Source organism: Daldinia caldariorum, assembly GCF_022478825.1.
Source record: "Daldinia caldariorum strain CBS 122874 unplaced genomic scaffold F4812scaffold_5, whole genome shotgun sequence".
Classification (NCBI taxonomy): Eukaryota; Fungi; Ascomycota; class Sordariomycetes; order Xylariales; family Hypoxylaceae; genus Daldinia; species Daldinia caldariorum.
Window position 1 is genome coordinate 1,355,484 of NW_025953041.1, and position 14,069 is coordinate 1,369,552.

Below are 14,069 nucleotides of genomic sequence, written 5' to 3' on the forward strand. Positions count from 1 at the left end.
TATCCGCTAGAGGAAGAGTTGACGGAGATAGATGCAAGTGTTGCGATATGGTCAGTCTAGGCGATGTAGATACCTTGGTAGGCTAGGTAGGTATTGATATCTTCGCCCGTGATGCAGAGTAATTAGTTTTGGGATGGGTTGATAAGAGGTATAAGCATGTAGGAGTGAGAATGACGGACAAGGTAGGGCAAATTAAAGGTAATGTGCTCGAGGATGGAAGATGGAAAGCTCTTTTGGTGGTGACTACCTAGACCTATGCTCTACCTTAGGAGGTAGGTAGGTACCTAAGGCATCTAAGGTAAGGTAATGATGACAAGCACAAAAGGGACAGCAACTGCGAGATGACCATCAAGGTCCTCTTTCCCCGCGCTCTCATCTTCTTACGTCTTCTTTACCTCAGAATCTGACTCTAGAAGGTACGTTCACCTAGCAGTTATAATAAGGGTAGCAACGGCCGACGATGATTGGTTACCTCATATGTACTAACTAAACTTTGTGTTTGTGCGACAGTTTCCCGGAAGTGGGCCACGAAACGGCCTCAAAGAGCGCAAACTTGCTCACCTTACGTGTAAAATCTGTAACAACCTCAACTCCCTCGCTTTCCCCTTTATGTGGGTACCTAATATACTTACATTTACCTGTAGAGTTACATGACAGGGAATATTTTGGAATGGAAATGATCGATAATATTAGCGTAGCGCCTATTGTGGTTTTCGCATTGTTGGTGTGTGCTACATCATGGAACCTTGAGGGCCGAGAGAACAGAAAACAGGTTAAAACAGGTCCTTGCTCGTGTCCTTGCTCATGTCCTCACTCCTGAATCGTTATCAAGCAAAATATATTTACTTATAATACACACAAGTCATCTATCTATATTCAATTCATTGTGTTCCTCAAAATAGATTCAGTCGTTAGACCCCTGAACGTCTTATAAATTATCATATTTCAATCAGCTTTTCTTTTGTAGCAGACACTATCAACATCTTATGTCTATTATCATATTGTTGCCATTATAAATTAAAGCCAAGGAACTCCTTACTTCTTTCTTTAAAGACTAACCCCTAAGAATTAATCTGAACGATGTGTGGCAATCATGCTCGACAGTCTCGAGGCGGTGCCCTTGCCGTACTCAGTCTTCCGTTGAGAAGCACCCGATTTATGGCTCCAGTAATGGCGGGTCAGCTCACATTTCACGATTGCGGGAATGGTGGTTCTATTGCCACTCATGCTACATTTATACCAGACGAAGAGAATACCAACAGTAGTCTGGTCGATTTAGATTCATATATCGTTGGTATTCAGTAAGTATCTCCATGTTCCCCCTTTGAAACCTACCTAGGTACCCATCAACAAGGAAGCATTATTATGGAGGGACAATACTAACAGAACTTTCATAGTGAGACTGGTGACCTGACGAGATCTGCCATCATGAGTCCTTTCCTCCATAAGTTCAACATGGCACGAACCGACTCGACATTGCAAAGCGACCAAGGGCGTTCGATAGAAGTACCTCTAACTCATCCCATGAATATCGAGGTGGGAGGCGATGGAATTATCGGCAGAAGGGTTACTCTATGGTTGCAAGGCGCTGTAGACCCCATCGCGGAGGGAATAATAGGATACAATTGAGCCATTCTAGGGGTGTAACTGTATGAGTAATGGTCGGAGTTAAAGGGCTACAGGAGTTAAACATATGGAAATAGACGGGTTTACGCTTTTATACTAACTACCATACAAGTGTCAGGGATATAGGGTAGCCGGCTCCCTCAAGGGAGGTGAGAAGGCTAGACGTTACTAGATCTCTATAATAGACTTCATACCATCCCTGACACTCACTCTGTATACGACATCCATCACGGGCATAACCTGATAATAAGGATGATTGATTCGAATGACAGTAAAGGATGCTAGCATAGAAGAAAAATATCCGATATCCTGTCATCACGAAACGCCTATTGAACTACGTCCAAAATAGTAGTGGAGAACAATTAAACACCACTAATATATAACAGAATAAATCTTCCCTCCATGTTAACAATTTTGACTGGCTACCTAGGTACCTAACCTGGCCTCGATGATTCCCTTTTCCCGGTTAAACTGGAAATCGTTGCTGGAGCCAAGATGGAATTTTCTTTAAAGACAACTATCTATCTGCAATACTGCTTAGAATACCCAACAGAGCGGCGGTTACTAGTAAATATCAGTTTTCTGAAACGATATTGCATATGAAATGATAACTTACGGCCTCCTGCCGTCGCAATATATGACGCAGTTCCCCAAGCGGTCTGTACAGTATCCAAGTCATACCAATTCGATGAGTTCAGCCAGATACCGACGGCTAAGCTCAACAGCACTGGTAACATGACGACAATTGAGATTCTCTTCGCTGACCAGCCCAGAACAAGCTCGAGTGAGTACGAGCCTTTACGTATATCGTGGGAACTATTATTGAGCACTTGATGGATCCAATCTGCCCAGATAAGTGCGGTGATGTCGGAGTTGTTCCAATGCGTATACGCGTCAAGGAGTAGTACTAAATCCGCAACCCCGTCTCTATCCAGGTCTACGGATTCGTGGGTTCCTTTTTCTAAATCACACTATAATGTTATGTTAGAACTTGTACGACTCATATTTGAATTGGCAGTATAAAAAAAAAGGAGCCTACCTACTTTATACAACCGAAACTGTCTCACATGTCGCAAAGAGAACAGGCTTCGAGTCCACCCACGCAAATAAAATACACCCCAACGAAGCTGCGAGAGGAATTCCTTCGGATCTTGCACGTACACCACTTTCTCTTGCGGATTGACATGGCCCCTAGGAAATATCCCTATCACTAGATAGATCGGTTGCAGGTGATACTCTGACACGACGGTTGAATTAAATGTCATGCCAAAACAGTTAGTGGAGAGGCCTGCTCCTAATTCGTCAGTTGTACTGACCAAGGGCCCTCTGATATCGTGATTATCGGGCATGCGTGCACCAACCGGTACCTGGATAATATTCTGTTGTACATGTTCGGGATATGGCAAATTATATCCTCGGAGGGCATCTAGAAAGGCTCTAGGATAAGGAAACCCAGGTGCGTTGTTTATATTGCGCTCAGCAGAAAACCCGGGTTCTTGCTGAGTGGACTGCCCTTCGATTCTGGAACTGGTCGATGAGTAGACCAATTGAGACCGGATACATATGTTCGCCTGCTCGAGGATCTCCTCGTAATGCATCCTTGCTCCATACATCTCTAGAAACATGAGCCAAGATATTTTGGGGATCGGCTTAGTCGGCGCCCGCCGTTGCAACGAGATATCGGCCATTGGCCCACTTGTAACGAGATGAGTATGGTCACTCGAATTGCTTCAGCCCGTACGCTCCAAGTTAGGGCTTTTCGTCTCCTTAGGATTTTCCGTGCTACCTGACAAGGCTTATTCTGGAGAAATAATTACAAAACCTGCAAGCTTCTATAGTCGAAACAGGTCAGGGTACCTATACTCGCTAAGCAGCATGTAGGTCGGGATGTGTTGACATGAACAAACCGTTCTTTTAACTGAGGCAGTGTACTTGTTTATCCTTCTTGGTTGATAACTGCTGCCCAGGATGACGTTAAGATTCAACCCGTCCAGCTGCTACGCCAGAAAGCCACTCAGGCCGGAACCAATGTAGCCTTCACCTATCAGGTAAATATGCCTCTTTTCTACAGCTAAAAATATCCAGCCATATTAATTATGATTGCATATTAGGTTTGGGGAAGTGTCGCCAAGAGTTTTTCATGTACCTATGAGATAACGCTTCATAGCTGAGGGCGGTTCACAAGTACCTACGCACGCCTCTATCACATATTCAATGTGCTTTTTTGTCTTCCATCGCGCCGCCATAGTCCATCCTATCCTCATATTACCTACCTAGGTACCTCTACCTAGGTCCTAGGTAGGTAGTGTAATTTTCATTTTCCCTCTAGCTCATATTCGATATCCAAATAAGACGTGGGTGAAGTGATGGAATGTATAAAATTGTTGACGGCCATCATCATAAACGAGAGTATATACCTGGGTAGGTACTAATGCTCATGACAACCACCCGGGTTAATGTACCAAATAAGAATGAAAATTAAATTCGTTGATTCTTTACTCTCTGTAAATACTTGGAACTACGAAGTAAGCACGAGGCTATAACAAGAGCCTTACGCTCATCGGGGATTTTGGATTCTAGGGCTGTATAATCCCAAGGCCCTCATGGTTACTTAACTTAGAACTCTGAAATAGGTAACTAATAGCTTATGCGATTGCACGATAAAATCGGATTTGCCGTGGCTCATCAACGGCTCTGATTGGTGGAAGAGGGCATTTTATCCCAGGGATCCCTCGTAATTTTCCACCCCACGGCCAGGATTCCGTTTTTGTCTAGCGGTAGGCTGACCGACTGGGTCCCACGATGTTCAGCTGTGCCGGCTGTACATAGTAGTGGCACGGGTAAGGCGTGTTCCTTGGAGCTAAAATATACTCGGGATTTGTCTTGGCGCGATGGTCCAAATGGATTCGTTCGCGAGCCCGTTGTGGACTAACAATTGCGAAATGGGGTTGATTGGCTCGGACAAGCTCCTCGTAGAGCTCCCCATGTAGATTCAATTCTTCTCTGGTTAGGTTAGGTTGGGGATTCTCTTACTTATGGAATCATATTTCCCCCATAGTTCGTGATGACGCCACGAAAAAAAAAAAAACATTAGCTGCGAAGCGTTGTAACTTCACGAGCCGCAGTGCCGCACCGCCGTACTACCCTCCCCAAATTTTCATGTAGCAAGGGGGTTGGGTGCATATGCAACTGAACACAGTGTTGCTTTGATGGCAATGTGAAATCGTAGGTAGACTTTCTAACACTTCAATATATCGAATTTGAATTGATATTATACCACTGCAGTCAACTCGGCGACTCCTAAGCTCTTGAGATGCCAATAAACCGTATAGAACTTGTTCGTTTACGGCCGCTCTCGAATGGGCGACCTCCCACTATCCCAGAAACTCCGTAAGTCGTACAATACGCATGCGGTCAGCAAAGCTGGGGGCGGCGACAGTATCATATCCTGTTAGCTTATGTATAAGGTAGATATTCTTCGAGAAGGAATAATATGCGTCTCAGCTCGCCACCACCTGTCTTACTTCTGTGTACTACACTTCTTGCTTTTCTCATTAATAATCTCGAAGATCTTCTCCCCGCTCGCAGCGAATTACTTTAGGTAGGTACTCAGTTATGAAATGAAAGCTCAAGAAAGATAGAGTACTGGGTATACCTACGCACGAGAAATGTCATATCAATTGGGCCCGGCGGAAGAGTCACAGCAACAAGGGGGTTACGATGCACGCAACAACACATATGAGCATAATAATAATAATGATGGGTATGGGTACGGGTACGGGTACGGGTACGGCCAGCAAACAGCCTATACTGAACACCAGCAGCAGCAACAACAGCAGCCATACCACATAACGCACACCCCATCTCAAGTCTCATCGCCAACAACCTCTCCTCAAGCGGCATCAGCAACGGTATACTACCATCACCACCATCACCATCATCAAGACGGCGTCACCCGCGCTCAGACGTGGGTCTCGAACCAGCAACCTCTCGCGTCGCCCCCGCCGATGGCCAAAACACCCCTGGGCGAATGGTCCGAAAATACGCTCGACTACCGGACGCCGAGGGGCTATTCCCCAACGATGCCGCCTCGGCCCCGGAAGGAAGACCAGAGGGTGTGGGGTATCAAGCGGAACACGTTTTTTATCGTCGTGGCGATCGGACTGTTTCTGCTGGTCGTTGCTATTGCGGCCGGTCTGGGTGTCGGTTTGGGGACGAGGAGAACTAGTTCTGTGGCCGTCTCCGTGGCTGAGAATTCAACGTACGTTTTTTTTTTTCAACTTTCCGGTTCCTTTTTCTTACTTGAAGCTATTCTTAGCTGGTTACTTTAAGAGTCTTGGCATACCTCCACGCGGATATTGAGAATCGGAGTGACCTCATGCTATGGGTCGATAGATATCATTCATACCTAAGTCAAAGGGTACAAGAGAAGATGAGATTTATATGTACCTACCTACTTCTCTCTGATCAACCCACCGAACTAACAAACCGTTTTTACACAGCGCCAACTCCTCCCCACCAGCAGCCATACAACCAACAACCACGACCCCAACATCAACAACCCGGTCCTCCTCATCCACCACCAAAGCATCTCCCACCCCCAGCTTTACCGGAACCCTCACCCCGGGCCCGATAATCTGCCCGCAGAACAACAACACGGTGTACGTGTCGCGCGGCAGCTCGAAGCCGTTTAACGTGCAGTGCGGGCGGGACTACAACTCGGCGGGCGGGGCCACGGACCTCGCGCACATGTACAAGGCGAGCATGGCGCAGTGCGTGGACGCGTGCGGCGACCGCCCGGGGTGCGTGGGCGTCGGCTGGGGCAACTCCGAGGGCACCACCGAGTGCTGGCTCAAGAGCGGGCTCGGCGAGCCCAATTTCAGCCCCAACTGGTATTTTGCGCAGCTGCAGGACATGGACCTCGCTTCGTCGTGAGGGGATTACGGGAGAATATGAGTAACCTACCTACCTAGGTAGGCAGTTACTTCTACGGCTATTATCGGATAGGAAAAAGAAAAAAAGGAGAGATGATGGTTAGATGGAGGTCATTTGAGAGAGAGTGCGTGTTTTCGCCTTTTTTCGGATTTAAGCGAGGCGTCTGGCGGGATACAGCACTTGTTACATGCCTAACATACCTGTCTCTATTTGTCCATAGATGCTAGACTCGGGATAAGATAAGATGGGCGACTGGCTGGTAGAGCCGTGGGTGGCTGAGAGCCTCGAAGAAGATACCCCTTGATACCTTAAGAGGTAGGTACCTACTAAAACACTATTTACAGTACTTACGCTATACACGAAATAGTGAGTAGAGGTAGTGAAGCTAAAATAATAATAAAAACTCTCCTCGGAACTCATCTAGTTCAACGGCTAAACGGCGACTCAATCACCATTCGATGCTAATTCTCGGCGATGTTCTGAAACATATTGATTTAGCAGTCTTCTGTTGCTTGGCAATTACCAAGGTGAACATAATACACCCAGCGTCCTAGTTGTATTGGATCCTTCTGTGCGTATGAGGCATACACGTAAGGTAAGACATGGCTTAGGCGATACACTACCTAAGAGACAGCGAAGGGAAAAAAGTCGGTGAGCTCGGCGACCTTAGCTGTCACGTTGGCTGGCGACCGAGCGAGAGTCGTGAAAATCGTATACATTGATTGATTTTACAATAGGAGGGAACTCGGTAGCAACGGCGAGATTGGGCTAGGTATTAGATCATGATATAACTACAGGAAAAGACGCCGAACTTATATAAATGTGGATAAGTAACCCGTAGATTAATACGAGGCGAGACCACTCTCGGCGACATTAGGTATTAGCAATTAATTAATTAGTTTCGGGCTTCACGGCATTCATTGAAGCACAGCACGTTCGTTATACGTTATAATATGTAAGTTACCCGGGGACCTTTCAGATGGCCGATACCTATTGACGGGCAGTGGACGGCTATCCAAGGAAGAATGTAATTGGGACGGGCATCTCAGCAACCTTATAAGACCCAAGACCCCACTATGTCGCCGTCTTAATAAGTTTCCACCTCCCTACCCCGGGGAATCCATCGGCCACGATATTTAGGCCGTGAAGATGGGGGAAGCTATGCCATGTCAAGTCGACAAGCCAAGTCAACAACGGGGCAGCGCGGGGTTCAAATGTTAAAGGATCCATAGGAGCAACTTCTAAAAAGCTTAAAAAAAGGGGGGATAGTTAATTGTCATAGGTCTAGATTGTAAAGCCTAGGTAGGTATCGGCGATGCTATATACCTAAATGCCTTGGTAGTTCCAATGACACTTAACATGTTACAACAAGTCTTTTGAACGGGATCCATTAGCTCCTAGGACTTAGACGCCTGCCTGGCTCATATGTAAGACGCCCGCTACCTCCTACATTATTATGATGTCCCCCCACCCATCCTATCGGGTCAGCCTTTATATTACGTAGTACATGTCTACCTCTTATTAGCCTTATTGTTTGTCGTGTCTAGCCTACCTCCTACCTACCTCCTTAATGTTAGTGTTAGTGTTTAGTTCGCCGCCCTGTTCGCGTAATTCTGCCCACCATCGCTGCGTCGATCTTATATGCGTTACTAGTCTACCTAATCCCTTATCCCTCCTGACCCGACTTTTTCTCGACTCTATCCGTTTGCATACATGTTGCGCTAAGTAAAAATCAGCCCCCTTCCCCAGCAGACGGCGACCTGCTCCGCTTTCGTAAGCAAGGTAGAAGCCTATTAGCCGGACAGACCCTGACGCCATCGTGCGGCTAAGCCTATCGCTATATAGCTCCTGTCCTACATGTAGGCAGGCAGGTTTAGGTTATGTATGTTAGGCATGGCATGGTAGGCGCTAGAAATACGAACCAAAGACAACGCGACTGTGGGAGCAGGAAGGATCTATTATTACTATTACCAACAGGAAACCAAACCCAAATTACACCGTAGCCCGAGTAGATATAATATAAACATTACCCATCTGTGTCCAATCTTCCTGCTAAATATTGCTTACGTGCCCAAAGACGAATAGTCCTCCAGGCAAGAAGAGAGGCCATTTATAAGCACATCTAGGTTAGGTATGTATATCCTTCATATCGTCACCCATCGACCTCATTCGTCCAGCTTTTTGTTCTTGTTTTTGGTATATTTGGTTGGCTTTCTTTTTCCCGTTTCGCCCGCCTGTTGCGTCTCTTCCTTAACCTACAAGCTGCTGCTAAAATCCACGGACTTTACCCATTTCTCAACTCTCCCTATCCACCTTATCCATTATGTGAAAACCCACATCTTTTCTTATATATATGTGTGCCCAGTCTGGACGGAGAACGGCACGGATAGGCGTAACTCGTCGACCGAATCCTTTTCGCTGAAACAGACGGCACCTTACCGTCCCGACTTCGTCTGAACACTGGATAGAGCAGCCGTTTCCTCAACATCTCATGGTGCGCTCGGTGCGCTCGTTAGCATAGTGTTGATCTCGGTCATGATGCCCTCGTCAGCTGCCATGGTACTGATGATTTCTTCCTGCGTAAATCCGACCCAGAACGAAGGGTTATTCTGCTGCGCCCTCTTAGCACGATAGATCTCCTGCGCGACGCCCCTGACTTGGCTTGACGCCGTACTGGCTGCTTTCCAAACACCACTAAGCTTGTTTAAAGCCCCGATGTTCAGTCGAATCTGTTGTCGAAGATCATCTTCGTCCTGAATGAAATACTCGAGGGCCCATTTGCTAAGATGGACGATCGAGGAAAGCGTCAGCACACACGTGAAGAAGTGCGTATGGCTTGTGATCGGCATGTTATACGTGACCATCTTACTGATCTCACACGAGGCCGTAATAATATGCCTAGTGTGGATATTGAAATGGTCACCGCTCTGAACAGCTCGATGCGGCGCGCAAGCTGTTACTTCGCGCGCGGGCGATGAATCTAACTGTGAGAGAGGTTGGTGCAACATGATTGAGCAGCTGTATAAACCACAGTATTAGAAAAAATGGTTCGCGAGGTTATATAGTATGACTTACGCATGGTTAATCATATGTGCTTGGAACATCATCTCGTCTGGCTGGCAGTTCTTGTTCAAACTGTGCTGCTTGGACGGCGGCAGATGCATCCTCCAGTTAGAAAGTAATGTCTCAATCTTGTTGACATTCTCGGCGCTCGGATAGCCGGTGAGTCGCATCATGCGTCCAAGGTTCCTTATGGATGCAACGCGATAGGCGAATGAAGAAAATTCTCGCTCTTCCCCAGAGAATATTTGATCATCAAAATCTTCTAAATACATTGGCCGTGGTATGTTCTATTGACATATATGTGTCAGCTGCCTACTAAATTCATAGGATGTGTTAATGATCGTCAGAATAGAAACCTACCCCTGATGTGTATTCATGTTCTTCGCACGGGAGGCCTACATCAGCCACGATATCGAAGAGGAGGAAATTCGTGTGACGATGCACTCCGGCAACCATTCCGTCCACGACGAATAAGTCCCACCACGTCCGTCGCCAACTCTCTTCCATCCTTGGAACGCCGCCTCCGTGCGCTGTGGCATAGGTTCTCGTATAGAGGCCAATTTCAATGGCGATCCGCTCGACGTCGGACAAGATTTCGCGTGCCTTTTCCTGTTGGCAGTTGCCATCGAGTCCGATTAGGAGGATGACCATAGCTTGAACTAGGTAACCATCCTTGGCCACGTTCGGAGCGTAAACCAGCCGCATAGCCTCTTCAAAGAACGTCGCACGGGCAGGACCGGCGTCGATATACAGCGACCCGACCCATCTCATCGCGGCGAGCAAATGATCAAGATTTCCGTCTTTAGATATCTTGAGCAGGTGTTCCTTGGGCAGAACGGAGGGGTGGCCAGGATAGAAAAAGTAGTAAAACGCGTCAATGCAACGCTCAGGGACTGTCAGCGGCCGCGAGTTGGCTTCTACCAGGGCACCATTGGTCCCGTTGAGGTAGGGATTTCTGTATAATTGAAGGCCGTTCATGCCAGGAGGCGCAAATGGCGTTGCGGGCGACTCGGGGATTACCAAGCCCGAGTTAAAGGTCGTTAAGCTCGGGGGCGCAGCGGTTGAAACGGTCGCACCTAACAACATCGGACAGCGATCGCCACCGGCGGACGGCGGAGAGTCGGTTGCGTGCCGCTTATTTGGATTTGGGACCGCATTCTTTCTCGGTCCCTTGTAACCGCGACGAGAAGCCACGTAGATACATTCAGTTTCTGATGTCTGACAACGCGAGCATGGATACTTTCCATCACATTTTAAATGTTTTCCCCTCTAGTTTAGCAAAAAGACGCATAGTTAGTACAACAGCTTCATCATGAAAAGTAACATTCTCCAGACTTACACAGGCGAGACAAGCAGCCTGCACAGTGTTCTGGGGCGATGTCCGTGAATCGACAGCATCGGAGCCAGAGGATACCGGCGTTGAGTGGGGTGGGTGATTAGGCATTTCCGAGCCAAGGCCATTTAATAACGCGGTTGGAGATGAATTCGAGATCGAGGGCGCTACACTGGGCGCGTGCGCGTAAGACTCCATTGGAAGCAGGCTCTTATTCGATTATGAGTTGAAAGAGAGAGAGTGTGCTCAACAATTAGCGACTCCGGCCGTCGCGTTTATCTGAAGATGAAATTCAAAGTCGTAATAAGGCTAGGTAGGTAAATGAAAGACTGCGGAAGACATCGAAAGGTTGATGGCGACAATCGGCAATTGGATTTCAAGCGACCACTACTGCCACGGCCCGAGATATACTTATGATGCTATTCCGGTTCTTTTCTGTTCTTCTCGCCGTCGACACCACTATTATAAGCAAGTAGGTTGGACTGAGTATTGAATTATTCTAATTGAGAGATACTACCTAGGCTCAAAATCGATAGGCGCCTATTTGAGAGCGAGATTTAGTTCGGTGCCGGCGGGTCGTCCTGGGTCTGGGTTATCACAGCCGGACCACAAAACGAAAAGAACAATAAGGCTTAGCCGTAAGGGGTTGCTGGCAAGTTGCTAAGACACAATAAAGACGGCTTCGAAATCTGAGACGCTAGAACCGCTAGAACCGGGACCTATGCTCGCAAAGAAGGGGTTGGGATGGCAATGCTGGTAACAGTAATGTTGAAAGGAGAATTTAGGGGAACATGTAAAAGTGCAATTAACAAGCAGCAGCGATTGGATATGTACAACAATGGGTAACAAATCTATACAGGGGGGTTCCAGTATTGGTGTCTGTCGTGATGGTCGGAAGGTTTTTTCTTCTTCTTTAGCTTCGAATGAGATTGGTGAATAAAAAAAATTGGACGAATAGATTGGCAGAGCTCGCTAACGTCCTTCGATCGAGGTGAGGGGTTGAGAATTCGCGATGGCTTTTGCCATGTCCAACCCCATGTACAATATGTATTGTACAATACTGGAAATGTAGGGTAGAGCCGTGGACCTGACATACTGACAGATATACTGACATACCTACCAAACCCACGGGAGGTATCCGTAGGGTGATTATGAATGCACCTGTAATAAATTAGGAAATATTTTGAACCGGCAGACAGGGATTGTAAATAGCATCCCGCTCGCCGTGATGGGGCAGAATTGGATCTAGGTATACTAGCCCAAAGCTCAGCTACAGTATTACTAGTGCCATAGCTGTCCAGGCCCAGGGCCCAGGTGCCGCAGCGACCGTAAGGAGTTCAGGGAGTTCAGCTCCATACCTAGATCTTAGATCGTTACTCTGTCTGGTCCATTATTATTATTTTTAATCTATCTCTGTTAAAGGGAACCATGCTCACAAACCATGTTGGATTGGCGAGCGGCCGACGAATCCCCACCAAGAGGGAGCCACCAGGGCGAGTAGGGCTGTTCCTAGCAATCTTGAAATGGGCCAGATGGGTCACTCTTGTTCATTTACCGGAGCGGTGCGTACTACATGGTATATTGCGTGCTATATTGTACCTTGCCAGCCTGAACTTTTTTTTCTCTTTCGAACCTGCTAGCGTGCCTAATGCGATCAATTATCACACACGCGAGGTATTGAACTGGTCGGATGCCCGGAAAGCAAAAAAAGGTTCTGTATATTACGCATCGCGAATATGTATGAGTTGGTCGAATGGAGCGTTTGCTCGGCCAGCTGCCCAATCAGACCGGAGAAGCATTGCTGCTGCTGCTGCTCCTGCTGTTGTCGTCGTTGGCGTTGTTGTCATCATTATACTGCATTAAACATACCGCAATGGTTTGTCTATCGCCGAAACTCCAGAACCAGACCCAGAGTGGCTTGTTACTCGTCGAAATATCGAGCACCATCTCGACTTGATAGGACCGCGTTTGGACGCAACGATGCATTGGTTACTGTGAAAGACTAGAAATTGTGGAAATGATAGGTCATTTTCACGCTGATCTGCTACCGTAGACTGTGAGCTGTAGGCTCTGAAGCTACACACACATGTGGTGAAAATAAATAATGAAAGGTTGCATGGCAGAGGGAACGTGTAGATAATTGACCCTTGGGGACCCTTGGGAACCATTGGGAAACAACTTGGGAACGACTACATGTACCTGACCCTAAACCTTGGGGAGGTACAGAGATGTGGTGCATCTGCTCGCTGGATTTAAAAACGAGGCAAGTTATACAAGGTAGTAAATACTAGGTAGGAGGTAGGTATACACAGTAGACGAACAGCTGCTAACCTGACATTAAACCTAGCAATAATTCATTTAAAAGGGCCCTGGTATTTTAGGTAAAAAGGAGGTAAGCTACAACGCAGCTGCTTACCTTGGATTGAATAGCTGCTTCCTAACTACCCAGGTAGGCAACTTCCAGCTTGCTTGTCTCCGTATCTCGGGTTACACATAAAAATTCCATTGAGGTACCTGTACCTGTAACTGCGGGTAATGACATGGATACCCCATGCCGGTCTTTAGGTCTTTGGGTCTTTAAGGGGAGTACTTGTCTTATGTACTTCTTCCTCTGCGTCTTGCACTCAACTCATTCTCTTCCCTCTTCGTCACTTATCCCACTTGTCACATGGCTTATCATGTCCACATTGCTACCATGTATTCTCGATTTTTGATTTTTTCTTCTATGAATCTCCCGCTCTCATCTAGTTTGCAGCAATCGTCTTCTTCTTCTCCAACTCCCGTTCTATCTTATCTGATGTCGGCGATTCTCGTACCCCTGTTAACACCATGCAAATCTGGCGTGTCACCGATGACCGCGCCCAGGTGCCCTACTTCCCGCCCATCACTTGGTATTTGGTCCAAGATTGACCGCGTATTATGATGAATTGTTTAATTATTATTGATTCTTACCAGCTCTCAGAATTCAGTGTTACCTCAAATTATTATTCTCCGGGCCGTAAGATTAGGTACCTTAGGTATTCTACGGCGAAGACCTCAAGGCCTGGCCATAGAGTACCTAAACCTAAACCTTGTATTGTACGCAAAGTAAATGATAGTACAACAGCACGAT

At 47.0% G+C, this 14,069-nt stretch overlaps 5 protein-coding genes across 5 annotated transcripts; 3 read left to right on the forward strand and 2 right to left on the reverse strand.

Annotated features, from left to right (window-relative positions):
- Window positions 1-822: 822 nt before the first annotated feature.
- On the forward strand, window positions 823-1,927 carry F4812DRAFT_423293 (uncharacterized protein). The gene is made up of 2 exons (XM_047933748.1): window positions 823-1,301; window positions 1,398-1,927. Exons 1-2 carry the CDS (start codon window positions 1,081-1,083, stop codon window positions 1,627-1,629), a joined length of 453 nt encoding a protein of 150 aa, XP_047791805.1. The 5' UTR covers window positions 823-1,080; the 3' UTR covers window positions 1,630-1,927.
- F4812DRAFT_470418 (uncharacterized protein) lies at window positions 1,546-3,314 on the reverse strand (the record flags this gene model as incomplete). Its single annotated transcript, XM_047938978.1, has 3 exons — window positions 1,546-2,190; window positions 2,243-2,597; window positions 2,742-3,314. 3 exons carry the CDS (start codon window positions 3,312-3,314, stop codon window positions 2,144-2,146), a joined length of 975 nt encoding a protein of 324 aa, XP_047791806.1. The 3' UTR covers window positions 1,546-2,143.
- A 1,688-nt stretch (window positions 3,315-5,002) lies between these two features.
- On the forward strand, window positions 5,003-6,653 carry F4812DRAFT_332115 (uncharacterized protein). The gene is made up of 3 exons (XM_047931570.1): window positions 5,003-5,016; window positions 5,098-5,887; window positions 6,129-6,653. Exons 2-3 carry the CDS (start codon window positions 5,295-5,297, stop codon window positions 6,559-6,561), a joined length of 1,026 nt encoding a protein of 341 aa, XP_047791807.1. The 5' UTR covers window positions 5,003-5,016; window positions 5,098-5,294; the 3' UTR covers window positions 6,562-6,653.
- A 1,883-nt stretch (window positions 6,654-8,536) lies between these two features.
- On the reverse strand, window positions 8,537-11,155 carry F4812DRAFT_470420 (uncharacterized protein; the record flags this gene model as incomplete). The annotated part of the gene is made up of 4 exons (XM_047938979.1): window positions 8,537-9,579; window positions 9,637-9,911; window positions 9,985-10,893; window positions 10,964-11,155. The coding sequence occupies 4 exons, from the start codon at window positions 11,153-11,155 to the stop codon at window positions 9,051-9,053; spliced, it is 1,905 nt and encodes a 634-aa protein (XP_047791808.1). The 3' UTR covers window positions 8,537-9,050.
- Window positions 11,156-13,464: 2,309 nt separating this feature from the next.
- F4812DRAFT_423308 (uncharacterized protein) lies at window positions 13,465-13,730 on the forward strand. The gene has a single exon (XM_047933749.1). The coding sequence runs from the start codon at window positions 13,498-13,500 to the stop codon at window positions 13,669-13,671; it is 174 nt and encodes a 57-aa protein (XP_047791809.1). The 5' UTR covers window positions 13,465-13,497; the 3' UTR covers window positions 13,672-13,730.
- The last annotated feature ends 339 nt before the right edge of the window (window positions 13,731-14,069 follow it).